Raw genomic sequence first — 18,329 nt, forward strand, 5'->3', positions numbered from 1 at the left:
CCTTACCCAACACATGTAAATCATCACCATATTTCTCTGTGGTCACTTCACTGATGAAGAAAAAGTCCAGGATCACACCACGTTAATGATCCCTACCCACGACATGTGCCGGCCTGGTCACCGTCCCTTCACCCGCCAGCTTCCTACCCAGTGGCCGCCTACACCTCTGTGCTGCAGCAGAGCTGGTGCAGGGTGGGACCTCTCTGCCCCAGCAGAGCTAGGGCATGATGGGACCTCTGTGCCACAGCAGAGCTGGTACAGGACGGGTGACAAGAAAAGCCCCCTGCAGAGTTTCCTCAGCACTGCCGCCCCAGTGACCCCAGAACAGTCATGAGCGCACACCTCTCCTCTGCTCAGAGCCTTGTATGGATTCTCATCTCGCTCGGAGTGAAAGTCCAGATCTTTCCAGCGGTCTGGGACCTGCTGCCTTTCCCCCTTTAGCTCTCCCCAGCCTTCCTCCTGCACATTCACTGTTGCTTCTTGGTCACATCAAGCATGCCGTCCCCTCCATGCCACTGCACCTGCTGTCCCCCGCCCCCCAGGTCTCCGTGGCCCTTCCCTCACGCACCTCGGGCCTCCGTCAGTGTCACATCCACAGTGAGGCCTCCCCTGACACCCCGCCGGAGACGGTAACACACATTCTCCCGTCCAGCCCTGCCCATCCCCTCGCTGACTTATTCCACTGCCTAGCAGCTCACTACCCCTGACCTGCTCTGCAGCGGCACGCTCCTGGTACCTCTGTAATCTGGAAAGAATGTGTGCTCAGCAGATCAGGGCCCTGGAAAAACCCCTGCTCCTTCTCCTGGCATGCCGTGAGCAAGCCTTCAGTAAACAACTGTTTAAAGAGCAGACAGGTTCAACTGCCGATTCACAGGCAGAGAAACTGAGGATCGGGAGGTCCCTGCGCCTTTTGGGCTTTGGTCCTGTGGTGAGACAGAGCAGAACCCCGTCGGAAACCCTTGCTTCTCACTGCCCAGTCCTGCATCGTCCTCACTGCCCATGCTGCTTTTAGACTTCCTGGAGACGTTTCCATGGCCGTCATTAGCTACTAACTTGTCTTCTTCCCCGCAGTTCCAACCAGAGACTTCCATTCCTTCCTTACCTTTATCTCTGTGATGAGTGTTTCATCTTCTGGCACAGCAGGGTCTATAGCAATGAGGACGCCCTCGTAGCCATTGGCGTTCAGCTGAACCAAGGAAGTTCTGGACCCTTGCAGCAGGTGTAGGACCAAGAGGAGGACAGAGCTGAAGAAACCCATCCTCCCTCTTGAGTCGTTCTGGCCCAGGGCTGGCTTGTTCAAGAGGCTTTTCTTTCACCTTTAATCTTTTCATATATATATGTGCTCCTAGGCATTATCAAGGTTGGCTGATTATGGGGCATTGACTGTGTAAAGGTCAACGTTACATATGTGGGAAAATATTTGACTTCAGTTTACACAATCATTTTATTGTATGTTATTCTAAAAATGATCTGAATCATAGCAGAGTTCAGATCCTTTTACAAAATATATTGTTCATACTCCATTTGGGATACATTTTTTATACTTTCTAACTATGGCTAATTTCTTCTATATAACATATAGTTTGTATTTTCTGAAGAGTGCAATATGAAAATAAATACAATGCTGTAATGAAACTAATAGAAACAGTAACACTAATTTTATTATTCAGGTGACAGAGTGATTTAATTTTCGTTTACATTACTTACAATATAAACAATGGAAAAAATATAAGATTACTAAATGTAAGTAGTACCAAATTAGATGAGGTGGCTTTGAAATCTAAATTTAAAGGCTGATAAATTAAGGCAGATTCGATAAATTTTTAAGAATCCTGTCCAGTAAAGAATGAATAGAACTTGTTTTCATATAAGTATATCAAAAAAGTCTAGTAGGAAATTCCCACTGTGGCTCAGCGGTAATGAGCCCGACTAGGATCCATGAGGATGTGGGTTTGATCCCTGGCCTCACTCAGTGAGTTAAGGATCCACTGTTGCCGTGAGCTGTGGTGTAGGTCACAGACGTGGATTGGATTCCATGTTGCTGTGGCTGTGGTGTAGTATGGCCGCTGTAGCTCTGATTCAACCCCTAGCCAGGGAAATTCCATATGCCACAGGTGTGGCCCTACAAAAAAAAAAAAAAAAAAAGTTCTGGTATGTGTTGGCTATTGAGCCAAAGTAAATAATATTGATAGTTTATATTTACTCAGTTTTACCAGGGCATAGATTCTCCCACTTAATCTTCATTGCAACTTTGGGATGTATGTATGTATATTATCTTCATTTTAGTTTTGGGGAAACTGAAGCACACAATTTCAGCAACTTGCCAAGGTCACATAGCTAGTAAACAGCAGAGACAGTACTTGAACCCAATATTTTTACTCCAGAGCCCATAGATTTAGTCGCTTCACAATAAGGCAATATTGTTTAATAAGGCAAATAACACATTAGGAGCTTTTAAAATAGAGAAAAGGAGGGAGGTTAGTTGTGAAGATGAATGTAGAAGGTCTCGTCCTCCAGGATGCCCACTCTCATCACTGTCATTCAGCATCGTACTGGATGTCCCAGCCACAGCAATCAGACAAGCAATGGAAATAAATCACATCCGTACGGGAAGAGAAGAGGTAAAGTCATCACTATATACAGATGACATGACACTTGATATAGAAAACCCTAAGGCCTCCACACAAAAACTACTTGAACTGATCAATGAATTCAGCAAAGATTAATACTCAGAATTCGGTGGCATTTCTGTATGCTAACAATGAAATACTAGAAAATGAATGTAAAAATACAATACCTTTTAAGATCACACCAAGAATAATTAAATACCTAGGAATAAACCTGACCAAGGAAGTGAAAGACTTATAGCTGAGAACTGTAAAGCATTAATCAAGGAAATTACAGAGGATTCAAAAAATGGAGAGATAGTCCATGCTCTTGGATTGGAAGAATTAATATCATTAAAATGGCCGTACAACCCAAAGCAATCTGCAGATTTAATGTAATCCCTATCAAATTACCCATGACATTTTTTTCACAGAACTACAACAAACAATCCAAAAACTTATATGGAACCATAAAAAGACCCAGAATTGCCAAAGCAATTCTGAGGAACAAAAACAAAGCAGGAGGCATGACTCTCCCAGACTTCAGACAATATTACAAAGCTACAATAATCAAGACAGTGTAGTATTGGTACAAAAACAGACATACGGACCAATGGACAAGAATAGAGAACCCAGAAATAAACCCAGACACCTATGGTCAATTAATCTTCAACAAAGGAGGCAAGAATATGAAATGGGGAAAAAGTCCTCCAGCAAGTGGTACTGGGAAAACTGGACAGCCACATGTAAATCAATGAAACTAGAACACACCCTCACACCATGCACAAAAATAAACTCAAAATGGTTCAAAGACTTAAACATAAGACAAGACATCATCAAACTCCTAGAAGAGATACAGGCAAAACATTCTCTGACATCAACCTTACAAATGTGTTCTCAGGTCAGTCTCCCAAAGCATCAGAAATCAAAGCAAAAATAAACCAGTGGGATCTAACCAAACCTACAAGCCTTTGCATAGCAATGAAATCATTACAAAAACCTAAAAGACAACTTATAGAATTGGAGAAAATAATTGCAAATGATGCAACCAACAAGGGCTAATCTCCAAAATATACAAAAAACTATACAAATCTATACCAAAAAAAACAAACAATGCAATTGAAAAATAAGCATAAGACCTATGTAGACATTTCTCCAAAGAAGACATATAATGGCCAACAGGCACATGAAAAAATGCTCAACATCACTAATTACTAGAAAAATGCAAATTAAAACTACAATGAGGTACCACCTCACACCAGTCATAATGACCATCATTAAAAAACAACAAATAACAAATGGAGAAGATGTGGAGAAAAGGGTATCCTTCTTCACCACTGGTGGGGATGAAATTGGTGCAACCACTATGGAAAACAGTATGGAGATTCCTCAAAAAACTAAATATAGAACTACCATGTGACCTAGCAATCCCACTCCTGGATATATATCTGGACAAAACTTTCGTTCAAAAAATTGCATGCATCCTATGTTCATTGCATCACTAATCACAAAAGCCAAGACATGGAAGCAACCTAAATGTCCATTGACATATAGATGGGTTAAGAAGATGTGATACATATACATAATGGAATAATACTCAGCCATAAAAAAGGACAAAATAATGCCGTTTGCAGCAATGTGGATGCAACTAGAGAGTCTCATACTAAGTGAAGTAAGTCAGAAAGGGAAAGAGAGATACTGTATGATATCACTTATATGTGGGACCGAAAATATGGCACAGAGGAACCTATCTACAGAACAGAAACAGACTCACATACATGAAGAAGAGACTTGTGGTTGCCAAGGGGGAGGGAGAGGGAGTGAGATGGACAGGGAGTTTGGGGTTAGTAGGATACAAACCTTTACATTTAGAATGGATAAGCGATGAGGTCCTGTTGTACAGCACAGGGAACTATATACAGTCACTTGTGACAGAACATGATAGGAGACAATGTGGGAAAAAGAATGCATATATATGTATAACTGGGTCACTTTGCTGTACAGCAGAAATTGACAGAACATTATAATCAACTATAATAAAAATTTTAATAAAAGAAGGTCTAGTCCTAGAGCAAAAGGTGCCAGAACTCATCAGAAGTCCAAAAGAGAGCTAAAAATAGAAAATACCTTTAACAGCTTGGGAGGAGGATACCAGTGGTGCATTCTGAACAAGCAAGAGATTTTTATCAAGATAAAAATTGTATCATATGTGCCCAGACTCTGACCTCTTAGGCAGCATCCCATATCTTCTTTCCATTCCCTCGAGAATATTATGGGATAATTGCACATTCATAGACTTAATATTGAAGTGCCAGATACAAGGTGGAGCTGTCACATTGGCCACTTCAGGGATGTCTTGGTTCCCTAGATGAGTAGGGGTTGGGCATTGACAAATACACCCTGGGCCATCTTCCCTGGTTCCCTTCCTGGCCTCCTTTCTTTAAAAAAAAAAAAAAAAAATTCATTGGGGTATAATTGATTTACAATGTTGTATTAGGTTCAGGTTCTTTCTTTCTTTCTTTTTTTTTTTGTCTTTTTGCCATTTCTTGGGCCACTCCTGTGGCATATGGAGGCTCCCAGGTCAGGGATCGAATCGGAGCTGTAGCCACTGGCCTACGCCAGAGCTACAGCAACACGGGATCTGAGCCGCGTCTGCAACCTACACCACAGCTCACGGCAACGCCGGATCCTCAACCCACTGAGCAAGGCCAGGGATCAAACCCGCAACCTCATGGTTCCCAGTTGGATTCGTTAACCACTGAGCCACAACGGGAACTCCAAGGTTCAGGTTCTTAACTCCTTTCTTAGTGCTTCCTACCTTTCCTTGAAATCCCGCTTCAAAAAAATCAAGCTTGTTCTCGTCCTGTAGGGTCAGTGTACAGGAAATTTTTTTGACTGATGGGCTGACTGAATTAGTGAATGATTATCATTTTAACCTCAAATGACAACACATCACACTACCTGGAGAAAAACTTGTTTAAGATCTTTGAAACGTTGGAGAAAGGTCCTCTGTTGCGTCTGGGGGACATGCAAGTTACTTCTTTAGAAGTTTTTATTATAGCTTATCTACAGTGCTCTGTCAATTACTACCGTATAGCAATGTGGTGCCATTGCTCCTTCAATAACATAGGGAAACTCTAGGTCAGAAGGTTGAAAGAGAGATCCTTCATCTTTACCAGAGACGTTGGGAAAAGCCCCCTCTGAGCACTAGACATGCAGCCCCATGAAACAGGCAAACATGTATGAAGTCTCCTTTACTCGTTCCTGACAGCACAGAAGGGAATGATGCTTTGTGGGGTCTAAAAAGGGGCCTCCTCGGGGTTTAAGAGGATTGAACGCCCTTGGCATATTTTCCTTCTCTCTCCCTTGATGAATTTCTAATACCCTTTCCGAAGAAGGAAGTGAGGAACTCAGAGCCATCACCGTCCACAGCTAGTTGGCCTCTTCCAGATTCCAGCTGGCTGCCCAGGCACAAGGGCCACATCAACTCAACCTCTGGTAGGCATTTGGGACAAAGGCTGGCTGGTCAAAAATCAGAAAGGGGATTTCTTGTGCTAAGCGGGTCAAAGTTAAATCACGCTCAGGGAAATAAGCTCCCTTAGGACACTCGGAACGGTTGCACGTCCTTGTCTATTACTGGGCCAAAAGGAGCTTTGAAAACATTTAGCTGTTGCCCAACACGTCAGACCTATAATTTCACGACAGTGTCGTTATAATGATACCGCTTTTTAGCAGTGAGTTGCCTTAAAGGTTTATTAAGCAAACCGCGCGACGGGACGTGAGCATCGCGACTGTGCCGGCGTTGGTTATAGGGGGCTGAGGTCCGGAAGCCTGGGCGGTGACTGGTATAGACGTGACTGGTTCTCGTGGAGGAGGGATGCAGCTGTGAATGCAGATTAACTCTAACCCAAGAGTTCTCTGATCGATGCGCATGTACAGGCAATTAGATTTCAGTTTGGGGGTTATATGAGAAAGATTTTTTCCTCTACACGTACTAGCCGCAGAAATGATACATTTAAAAATTATTTTTTACTGCTTTTGGTTACTGTTGTTATTGGTGCTTATTATTTCATTAATTTCTCTTATTATTAGTTAGCGCTTTCCTTACTTTTAGATTTATAATATAGCTCTTTTTCTGGATTCTCAAGCTGATTCCTCGTTCATTTTGTCTTTTATTGTGTAGGAATAAATGTGAAAGAAGTACGTGGAATACTGTGTCGGCCACGTCCACAAGTTTCAATATATCAGGCTCCAAATAGACAGTGCTTTGTTCCACTGGGATATGTGTCGTTTATTGATACATAATTTTCATTTTAGGTTTGATTTCCTCTTTAATTTTACCCTGGATTGTGGAATTTTGAACATTTAATGCTGTAGTTATTTTGCTTAAATCCTCCCTGTGTCCTCAAATATCATACAGTAATTTCGGATTTGGTTGTGCTAATTTTTATTTCACTTTTGTATAAGAACTCTAGGTTGATATATGGAGTATTCAAAATTGTTTAAAATTTTTGCATATGTAATTACGATGAATTGTTTCTACATAATACCTTTATTACATATAAAAATCTTTATTCAAAATACATATTTTTATTGCTTAGTTTTCAGATAATAACTTAGGAAAATGTTTGGTAAAATTTGATTAGTAATAGATTCCAGGAGTTCCTGTTGTGGCTCAGAGGAAACGAATCTGACTAAAATCCATGAGGACGCAGGTTCACTCCCTGGCCTTGCTCAGTGGGTTAAGGATCCGGCGTTGCTGTGGTCTGTGGTGTAGGTCACAGACGCAGCTCAGACCCAACGTTGCTGTGGCTGTGGTGTAGGCCGGCGGCTATAGCTCAGATTTGACCCCTAGCCTGGGCATGTTCATATACTGTGGGTGTGGCCCTAAAAAGACACACACACAAAAAAAATAATAGATTCCAATGGGTAACCATTTCTATTCTATAGTTTTAACTGTATGGGTGAGCATTTAGAGGAGAACTTACCTTTACTGTGTTAATAATTCCGTATTCTACTGTTTCTGTCCCAAACAAACATTTTATTTATAAGCCGTGGTGGGTGCACATTTGAATGGGTCACACTGTTTTCCAAGAGCCACAGAGGAAACGCATTTGTTCCTGCTGTTTTACATTTATCAGTGAGAGGGGAAATCTCATATTTCTCACAGGGAGAATCGATACGCCAAGTGAAGAAAGTGGGGTGTTAATTTAAGGTTCTTTGTTCCGTATTAACCTTCCGCCTTGGAAGCTCCTCCTCTCTGGGAGCTTAGTAAACAGCAGGGACTTCTCTCCAGGGAGAGTCAGCCTTCTCATTACCATGGTGACACAGAGGTCGCCTGTCACGGGACTTTTAAGTCATGAGTTGGTCACATGATAAGACAGTAACAGCCAGTTTCTTTCCTTGTGAAAAGAGGCAGGCATTCAACTGTGATTTAACTTTCGATTTCCTGGAAGGAACAATGTCTGCAATATCTTCATTTTACAAAAGGAAAAGAGCTTCGTTCTGAATTGCAAAGCCGAGTTGCTTATGTGATTTCCCGAAGGCAGCCCTGCATTCCTGTCACCTATGTGGTACTCACTAGCAATGCAGAACTGGGCGGGGGGGGGGGTTGGAATTCACCCTGTGACACTGCGCCTTCCTCCTTTTCTGGGCTTCCCCGTGCCCAGCGTGTGCTGCTCTAGATCCTCGCGCCGAGCACACCGTGGTGGGACCACTTTCCTGGCCTCTAGGAGAAGGGCGGGTGTGGGAGCAGGCTCTCCCTGCTGCTGGTGTCCAGTTTGCGTGAGGCTGTGGTCAGTTCCCTGCCGACCTTGTCAGGTCTCAGGATCTGCCTTGAAGACTGTGCTTTGGGGAAAGTGGAGGCAGGGTCTTTCCAAGTTAGAAATCCCAACTGTGGCTTTCGGTCAAGTCATATTTCTTAGTTCACTTTCACCATTGATCGACTCAATATTTTGTTGGTATGTATGACTCCTGTATCTATTTTCAAATTAGTTCTAGACTCTGACAGGGAGGTTGCTGGGATTGTTTTGTCATTTTTAAAGCCCCATGCATTAATTAAATAGGGAACAACATGAAATGACACATCCTTGTGTGATGGTGAAACATCCCAGCGTGAAGGGGTCCTTCTTGGCCGCTCTTACTGCTTAGTGACCGGCTTTCCCCTTTTCTCCTTCCTGCTCTGCTTCTCAGCCATTCTTTTCAGGATTGTTAAATCCCTGGGACTCCAAATGCTTTCTCTGTTCTACAGAGTAGCACTTTAGCTCTTTCCTGCTCCTGCCCCCAAACTGTCACATTCAGATCTGATCAGGAAAGGTATTTACGGCTGAAAAGCGCTACACAGTCTTAATATAAACACAAGGAAGTCTGCCTGCAGGTTCCCCATGTGGGATGAACAGTCAGAGATGACTCATTTTCTCTCATGATTAGAGGAACTATGCCCTGTTCAACTAATATCTTTACAGTGTTCACCAAATGGTAAAAAACCTCCAATATGCAAAGATTTTTCATCTCACAATCAGGCAATCTGGCAGCCTCCTTACAGAATTCTTGGTCACCCAGTTTTCCAGCTCCAACCCCTTTTGCACACCCCGAATTGTCTCGGTACGATGCCGTCTTTCCTTTCTCTAATTCTTCAGGGGATTATCTTTCCGTTCAGAATACGGTACAGCCTTTACTTGCGCTTCGTAATACACCAAAATCTGGTCATTTTATAGTTTCCAGTTTGGGCTCCCAAACACTGCCTGTAGAAAGTCTTCCCTCTAATCAGTAGGTATACTCATATTTTGTGAAAAAAATTTACTTTCCACTATGAAATCCTTGACCACACTCACCTTTCTAGTTTCTGCTTATTCTTCAGTATTTAGCTTAAATTCTACTTCCCGTGAAGGTTTCCCTGACCAGTCCAGCCTATTTCCCTTTTCTGAACTCCCCTGTCCTTCGAAGAATAACAGGGTTTCAACGCAGGAAATCCTCCAAACTGCAGGATTGAGGAGTTGAGGTTTGGGATAGCTGCATGCTGGAATTTCGGAGCTAGAAGTTACCTGAGAGGCCATATAGTTGTGGATGACAACTCATGTTCCGGGAAGGTAAGTGACATACTGGCAAAACTCAAACCAGAACATCTGACTTGTCGCCCAGTGTGACTCTCCTCTCGCCAATGACGAGCCAGTCCGTCCTGACTCCCTGGCTGCTGCTTCTGTTGCTGTTTATTATACCAGCTGTACCCTGATCTCCGGGTACCCGGTTTCTTAGGAGTCGTAATGTTAGCAGATGCTACATAAATGTTGTGACATATGACTCCTAAATTAAAGAATTTTTCTTTGTGTAATCAGGAGAATTGGAAGAACAAAGGAGAAAAAAAATCCTTTGAACAATATAGCTTTCAAGAGAAAGTCTGTCCAAAGAATTTTATGCCTGGAGCAAGTACTTACAGATTAATAAAGTCATAGTGATCTCTATAGTCCACTGCATATACACACACATAATTACATGAAATTATATATATAATTATATGGAATCCTGTAAAGATTAGGGAGAGCTAATATTTATCAAGCACCCATGTCAGATACTCTTACTGTGACTTTGCATTAACTTATTTAGCCTTCATAACCACTCTTTGGTGTAGGCATTATCTTCCTCCATCTGCAAATGATGAAGCAGAGACCAGAGACGGTGAGTACCTCACACTCGCCGCTCTTCTCCGGAGGGTGGCCCTGGGGCTCTGGAGCCGCTTTGTCCGTCTATGCAGAGGGAGCCAGAGGTAGCTTACGTCCTCCCAGATGAGTGCCCTTTGCTTCAGGCTGCGACAGGTCCCAAGGTGTAATTTACATGCTGGAGGGCCCCATGGGATGAGCCCGACGCCACCTCCGTGGGACAGAGTTTGTGGTCATCACCCCACTTTCCGCGCTCTCTCTCTCCTCCCTGGCCATTTCGGCTTTGAGAACGTCCTTAGTAAATTGCTTACACATGAATTCCTGTCTCAGGGCTTACTTCTGGTGAATCCATTCTAAGATAGAGGGTCATGTCCTCAGTTCTCAAATGCTAATATTAATTAAGCATTTGCTACATGCCAAGCACTATATGACATGCTTTAAATCTATTAACTTACTGAATCCTCTCAAGAATCCCATGAGTAGATCCCATTTCTCATTTTATGAATGAGAAAATTGGGCCTTAATAGCTTGTTCAAAGTTGCATCTGTAGAAGAATACAAAAAAAGAAAAGGATAAAATTCCAGTGCAAAAACCAAATCATCACATATTTTGCAATTTTATTTCCTAACCCAGAAGACGTATATTTCTCTAATTGAGGAGAGTGAGGAATCTCGCCGGGGCAAAACACCTTATGTAACACATCGTATAGTCTTCAGACGACTCCCTTGAATATTTATGGAATATTTGCTTTGTGATAAGCTCAGAAGATAAAAAAGTGCTTGCACTTAAGGAATCCACAATTTAGTGAAAGAGACTGACCTGTGAAGGCCCACAATACAGTCTGATAATTGCCGTAATAAAAGCTTACGATAGCAGGGAGGAAGCAGCAAAGAATTCTGTGTCAGGGCTGGAGATGGAGTCAGGGAATGGCTCATTTAAGATTAGATCTAAAGAATGCATAGAATTTTAATGTTTTATTTTATCTCATTTTAATTTAAATGTACTTTTTTCTTATTTTACGGTGGAAGAATAAGTACTAAGATTATGTCTGAAATAGAGGCCAAAACCACAGAGGTATAAAAGGGCCTGTACCTGTACTTTAATTCTAATATAAAGACCTAAATCCCACGCACTTGCCCCAGTGAGAAGACGGAGACGGAGAGGGCTTTTTCCTGATTGATTAAGAGAGTGTCTTTAAAATGACCCAGGATTATTTTATGATTAGAATATTCACTTTCTAGCAGTGATTGCTTATAGTCATAGCCATTCATAACTCTACGGAACATGTGCCTAAAACCGAGGCTTCAATACTTCACATGTTTATAACGTGGAGCTGCAAGCTTGGACACGTTAATGGCAGCCTTAAGGAGAGTGATTTCCAGCCTAGGGGTTAAGACGCTCAGGAGACTCAGGTTTACCGAGATGGGTGTTCAAATCCGCATGCGCATATGCGCTCCTTTTCCAAGCTGCAGATACCAGGCTCTTATCTTGAGGGGCAGCGCTAAGACAAAGAGGTTAAGAATGCAGGGTTTGGAGTTGTGCTGCCTGAGTTCCGACCCCAGGTTTACCATCAGTCAGCGAATGAACCTATTAAACTACCTAACCTCTGTGCCTCAACTTCCTCATCAATAGAGCGAGGATAATAATGACCCATCTTGAAGAATAGGCAGCGGACTTAAACGAATTGAGGATGTGTCTCCCTGCGGGGCACCGAGGGTACCGTCTGCACGTTGCCCAAGATGTCAGTGCGTCGGGAAAGCAGACCCCTGACCATCTTTCCACATGGAGAAGCCAGATCAGGCCTGAGACAGCGGGGAGTCACTGGTCTACAGCAGACGCCTACCTCTTCCAAGGAGCTTATCTCAGAGGATTACCCGGTGTCCTTACTGACCAGGGTTCCTGCCTCCTTCATTAATAGAAATGGATACGAGACCAGACAAGAAATTCAGTCAGGGCTTTACTGGGGCTCCTGCTCCAGTACTAGGAAGAGAAAACAAGTAACAGGTGACCTCGCTCACTCCCTGAAGGCAGGGGCGGGCTGGTTCCTCATTTGGGGCGAGGGCGGGGGTGGGTCTAGGGGTCTGGCCAGAGGGGTGGCCTAGGTCTGACCCTCCCCCCCCATGGTGTGTGCGCAGGGTGCATGCACGGCACTCTGCTTCTGCCCCCAGCCCCTCAGAAGTGGCGTTAGTTTTTTTTTATCTTTTTGTATCTTGTTGTTCCTCATTTGTTCCAACTGCGCATACCTGTGGTTATTTTTAGTCCCTTGTAGTCTTGGTACTTTGTTGCTGGAGGAGATGTTTGTGCAGGTACATCAGTCCCAGCCCGGCTCAGCCCTTTGCTGCCCCTCCCACCCCCGTCCTGCTGGCTTTTCTGTCCATACTTCACGGTTAGCCCATATGTAGTCACCAGAAGTGTTCGCAGTTATACAGCTTAATTACTAGGCGCTTTGAGCAAAACAGGGATTTGTTTTCCCGCTGACCAGCAGTCCAGGGTTGGTGCGGTGGCTTCTCGGTGGCATCAAGGACACACGCTTTCCTCTCCACCAGCCTTGGATTTGTGAGTTATCACTCAGGAGCACGAATGGCCGCAGCAGCTGCAGGCCCCACATCCGTGCTGTGAGCAGAGGAATGTGGTGGCCTACAATGTCTGCTTTTATCAGAAAAGCACAACGTTTACAGAAAGTCCCAGAGTTTGCAATTTCCATCCAACTTGCCAGCACTTACGAATGCGTGTGCATCATGCTGCCTAAACGTGGACCACGGGCCACTTGTATTGACGTCGTCCGGGAGCTTGTTAGAAATTGCAGAATCTCAGAAGAAAATTCCAGACCTGCTGAATCAGAATCTACTTTTACCAGGATTCCCAGGAGACACATATGCCCATGGTATTGTGAGAAGCACCGGTTCTCATCCTATTAACCATAGTTAGCATATTTTGAGTTTGCATGTTATTAATTACCTCTCTGATAAAGTAAAGTAAGTTGAAGCTGTTGGCCTGGCGCTCAGGTAACCCTTCCTGCTTAACCTAGTTTCTTTGCCAGACATTCACACCTTTGCATTTCCTTGGGTAGCACGGCCTTGGTTCTTGGTACAGAGCCAGCTCTTCCATTAACGTCTTAGTAGACTTTCTAAATCTTCTAGTAGAACTTGCTCGGATGCTTCTCTTATTCCTGGATGACCCCCACCACCCTAGGTAGTGATGGTTTGGAGGGGAGCTTTCTCTTTCAATGAACTACTTGCTCAACTAATTCTCAGTTGGGTTGCTTGTTTTTCTTCTTTTTACACACACGTGCTTCATGTAACCAACTTCAGAGTTATCACTGAGCTCCTTATTTGGTGAGATACATAGCTTTGTGCAATGCATTTTCCCCCTGGAGTGCAAACTTTTAGCGTGTTGGAAATACTTTGAAGTATTTTATTCAGAAAGTTGTTACAGAACAGATGAACTTTAATTTTCTTTTAGGAAAGTACCTTTTTCATACACAAGTCAATAAAATATCTATTACATTCCTTTTAAAAAGTAAATTTCCTTGGGATGATGATTAAAGGGAATATATCTGTAAGGGAGAAAACATCAACAGCATAATACAAAATGTTTTAAAATTTGCCCCTAGATTTTGGAAAACACATTTTGTAAGTAGCATGTTTCTTCATTAATGTACTGGTGATTCTTGGGCAGGGTTGTCTGAACAGCTGGATTAAAAGAGTGAAGACACAGAGTAGGTCAGAATGAACTCACGCCAAGAGGAGACAAAGACTAATTTAGGGTCAATATAGTAGGAAAAATGTGAATTTTGTGTGGTAACCACAAAACACCAAATATTTCAGCCCTGCTATGTCATTATGCATAAATGAAGAGAAGGTTATCCTCTAGGAAGTGTCACGCTTCCATATGACTTCAAAGAAATTTTCCTTTAAGACTCAAGAAAAGCATGTGATATAGAGAGGACTTAGAGTGACCAGGAAGAGAAGTGCTGTCCAGAACGTGAGGGACCTCCCAATGAGACGTCACTTCACACCCGCTGGGATAGCTATTCCCGAAAGGAAAGGAAGGAGGGAGGGAAGGAGGGAAGGTAGGAGGTGGTTAGAGAAAACTTGAAGCAGAAGCAGTGCCGAAGCAGGACTTTGACAGATGACTGTGCTTTCCCAGTAACAAGGAAGGCGGCAGGCAGTCCTGCCAGAGAAAACAGCATTTTAGCCATGCCAGTGAAAGAGCATCGACTCTCCGGGGAACAGTGGTAAGTCTGGCGTGTCGCATTGTTACAGATAAGGCGAGGAATGGCCCGAGAGGATGCTGGAAAAATAGAGAAGTTTATTTTAAAAATTTTTCAGTAATCACTCCATACCTAGCCCTGTGACAGGTGTCAGGATTGCATAGCAACCAGGTCACAGTTCTAGTTCTCAGGAGCTTATGCGAAAGACCCGAAATGCCATATGCAACAAGAATAGACTTTATGGCGTCAACTGTGGAGTTGATGCAGAACCTTGGAAAGCTTTTAGGAAAGGACAAGACCCAGCTAGAGTGAACGGATGTGTAGAACTCCAGCAGCACACAGAGGGTGGGCTCGTCAGGGGCTGGGGGCTCCTGTCGCTGTGTGGCTTGGAAGACAACGAGTCTTGAAGTTCTGCTCCAGTCCAGACGAGAGGACAATGCCCAGTCTAAGGTGGCACCGGCGGGACAGATGGGTGGGGCGTCCACACAGGGTACATTCTCTAGCACTGGGCGACTGAGGGTGAGAAGAGAGAGAGAAGCAGATGGCTCCCAGTTTTCTGCCTTGGCTGTCTTGGTGGAGAGTTGAGATACCCTATTCTCACTCACTCAGGGAAGAAAATAAGAAAAAGAAAACAGCAGGTTAGGGAATAGGAAGCAGAATAAAATTTATGAATTCAGTTTTGGACAGATCATCTCGTTGGGTAAATCAGACTCCATACCCAAAGCTGGACAGGTGAAATCCTTGCCATTGGGTGAGTGTGGCCCACGGGCCCAGGTCTCAAAGTCTGAATACTCATAAATCAGGATTAATTATAATGAGGAGGAGACATATCGTTTAAAATCAAGTCACTCTTGTCCTGCTGTGTTAGTTTCCTCTTTCTGTTGTGGCAAATTGCCCCTAAAGAGTTTTCTAAAGCCACAAATTCATTACCTTGAGATTGGGGAGGTCAGAAGTCTGAGGAGGGCTTCCCTGGGCTGAGGTGTCGTGTTGACAGGTGGTTTCCTTCAGCGGCTCCAGGGGAGAAGCTGTTTCCTTGCCTTTTCCGGTCTCTGGAGGCCACGGCCTCCCCTGGCTTGCAGCCTCTTCCTCTATCCTCAGAGCCAGAAATGGAGCAGCTTCAAGTCTCCCTGTTTCCGACTTCTGTTTCCATCACCACGTCTTCTCTGACTCTCCCGCCTTCCTAGTTCCCCTACAAGGATGCTTTTTGTTACCTTGGGCACGCCTGAAAATCCAGGATAATCTCAAGGTCCTTAAGTTAATCACAACAGCCAAGTCCCTTTTGCTGTGAAGGTAACTCATTCACAGCTGTGAGCGCTGGGACTTGGACATGTCTGGGAAGCACTTTTTCTTTCTACCATAGTGACTTTTATGTGTAGACTTTAATTGCACCTTGAGTTTATTCACTCTTCGTATTCAGATGCCTCTCCGATTTGTCATGATGGTTGCCTGCCTAGCTCTCCAAACCTGGTCTGACCTGCGTCTCACCTCAGGTAAGGCCAGAAACGTCCCTGGCCTTCTAGTCCAAGAACTCTCCCTCCCCTGAACTCCCGCAGGGCTTCATGTGTCCTGTGCACTTGTGTTACTCATTCGCTGGTGTGAACTCTCAGTGCCAATAAATAGAAATTTTCCCCACGTTAACTTCAGGAATGAAGTGGAATTTACTGACTCAGGATCCAAAACAGGACGGGACAAAAAGTTGCGGGAAGGCCGAGACGCAGCTAGTTCTCGGCAATGGCCCAAACCCGGGTCTTGAAGCTTCTGTGTCCTTCCTTGGTTTCTCTTCTCTCGGAGTCACTTCCATTCTTATGAAGGCTGACCGTGTCCATCGGCCAAAAAACAGGGCCAAGAAGAGAAGCCAAATTTTACACCTTAAGGCTTCTCTCACCAGGAACACAAACCTTCGCAGACTTAAGAAATGTTGCTGAAACTCCCTTCCTCCAAGAGTTGTGAAGAGAACATACATAGCGTTTCAACTGCATGTTTAGGAAGCTACTATTTGCTCTGGGACGATGTTTTGTTCTTTGATCTAAAAGCATGTCTGATAGTCCCGGTCTTCTGTTAACTCCCCTAACTCCTTAGCTATCAACAGACACCCTTGATTGCCGCTTCACAAAGGAAATGGAAGCTTCTAGACGTGAACGCCTCACTCCTCACACGTATAAAAATGTCTTTATCTGGACCGCTGCTTTCCTCCAGCCTCCGGGAAGAGAGAAGACCCATGATGACCTTGAAGGCCGCTCTCCGGGCTTTGCGCTCCTCCTCCAGCCCCTCGCGAGCTGCCCCCTCTTTCTGCACCCCTCCCCCACTCCCTCTCCTCAGCGTTTGGAAGTGACCCAAACCCTTCTCCTTCGGAAAACGAGAATGCAGCAACTTGGACAACCTGCCCAGGCAGGGAGCAGCTTGGAGTCCTCCATCGTACCTGCCCTCTTGGATATTTGGTGATGCTCATCATTCTCTCTTTTTGGAAACGGCCTCCTTTCCTGGGTCGCATCACACACTCCTGGCTGTGTCTGCCCATCTGTGCCTGTTCCTTCTCAAGCCAGCACTCCATGCCTCTCTTTCATCCCCCACTTACACGCTGGCTTTTCTCAAGGGTTCCTTCTTGGCTCCTTCTCTTCTCCCTCTTCACGTTCCAGCTGGTGATCTGCTCGCACGCGTGGCCTCAGTTACTCTCTGGACACTGTAGGTGGTGACCAACACACCTAGCCCAGGCTTTTCATCAGCAGCCCTGAGCGCAAGAGACGATGGGCTACTATTTATGAAGCATTAAAAGAAAAACGTTAAAGCTATATTTTAAATTATCTTTTAAACGTTAGAGTGAAAAAAATAATGTTGGAACTACTAGGCCTCAGATCACCTGATACACACTGTAAAATACTCTTGAAGGAAAATCTTCTTGAAGCAAGAAGCAAAAGAAATAAAGCCAATAAGGCGTGGGAGTGAAATTTAGCAAATAATTTAGTAAAATTTCTTGTCTAGACAAACAATGAACAGCAACAACAACAGTCTGTCAGTTCACAGGGATCCTGTCTTGGCTCAGTGGAAATGAATCTGACTAGCATCCACGAGGCTGCAGGTTCGATCCCTGGTCTCGTTCGGGATCTAGCACGGCCAAGAGCTGTGGTGTAGGTCGCAGGTGATGCGACTCAGATCTGGCCTTGCTGTGGCTGTGGCTGTGGCTGTGGCAGTGGCCGGCAGCTGTAGCTCCCACTGAGCCCTCGCCTGGGAACCTCCATATAACACAGCTTCGGCCCTAAAAAGCAAAACCAAAACCAAAAACCTATCCGTTCATAGTTTAAACTCTAGTAAATATCAGCATGAGGGAGGTTGGGGTCGGAATGCAGAGAGCTAAGAGCCTGCGGAGGCAATTCTGTTGGAGGCACGGGGAGAGGAGGACTCTGAGGGTTGCTTTACAGTTTGTCGCATGGTACAAACTGTGCTCGATGAGTAAGCGAACGTGAGTCAACAACTGTTATGTTCCAGGTGCTAGACAGTGCTGGACTCAGACCAACAGATAAGAAACAAAAGTCTAGGAAGCAGGCTCTTGTGTAGTCACCGCAAATGGTTTGCTCAGCTCACAAAAGATATTTTCTGAAATATGAATTATATGAGTATTTTAGATAGCACTCTTTCACTGCACATGACAGGAAACCAATTCCCATACATTAGTCAAATATTTACGTACTTGTTTGTGTGAAGGATATTGGGCATATCTCGTACAGCGCTGCAAAGGTGAGGTAGCCCTTTGAACGCCGCTTCCGAGGGAACTGCGAAGCTCCAGACGGGGATGCAGCCAGGCCTTTGCCCATCTCTTGGCCTGAGGGGCTCATCATCTCCTACCAGTTCCTCCCTTTC

General features: G+C 44.4%; 2 protein-coding genes across 2 annotated transcripts in view; one reads left to right on the plus strand and one right to left on the minus strand.

Moving 5' to 3' along the window:
* The window catches only part of LOC125130049 (calcium-activated chloride channel regulator 4-like), a 29,451-nt gene extending 28,162 nt beyond the window's left edge, over window positions 1–1,289 (minus strand). The window contains exon 1 of the mRNA XM_047785407.1: window positions 1,103–1,289. Coding sequence (XP_047641363.1) covers window positions 1,103–1,258 — 156 coding nt within the window. The 5' untranslated portion in view covers window positions 1,259–1,289. The remainder of the gene's footprint in view (window positions 1–1,102) is intronic.
* ODF2L (outer dense fiber of sperm tails 2 like) overlaps window positions 1–18,329 on the plus strand; it is a 362,976-nt gene that overhangs the window by 190,354 nt on the left and 154,293 nt on the right. The gene's annotated exons all lie outside the window — the stretch shown is intronic.

The sequence above is a fragment of the Phacochoerus africanus genome, chromosome 6 (genome assembly GCF_016906955.1).
Source record: "Phacochoerus africanus isolate WHEZ1 chromosome 6, ROS_Pafr_v1, whole genome shotgun sequence".
Classification (NCBI taxonomy): domain Eukaryota; kingdom Metazoa; phylum Chordata; class Mammalia; order Artiodactyla; family Suidae; genus Phacochoerus; species Phacochoerus africanus.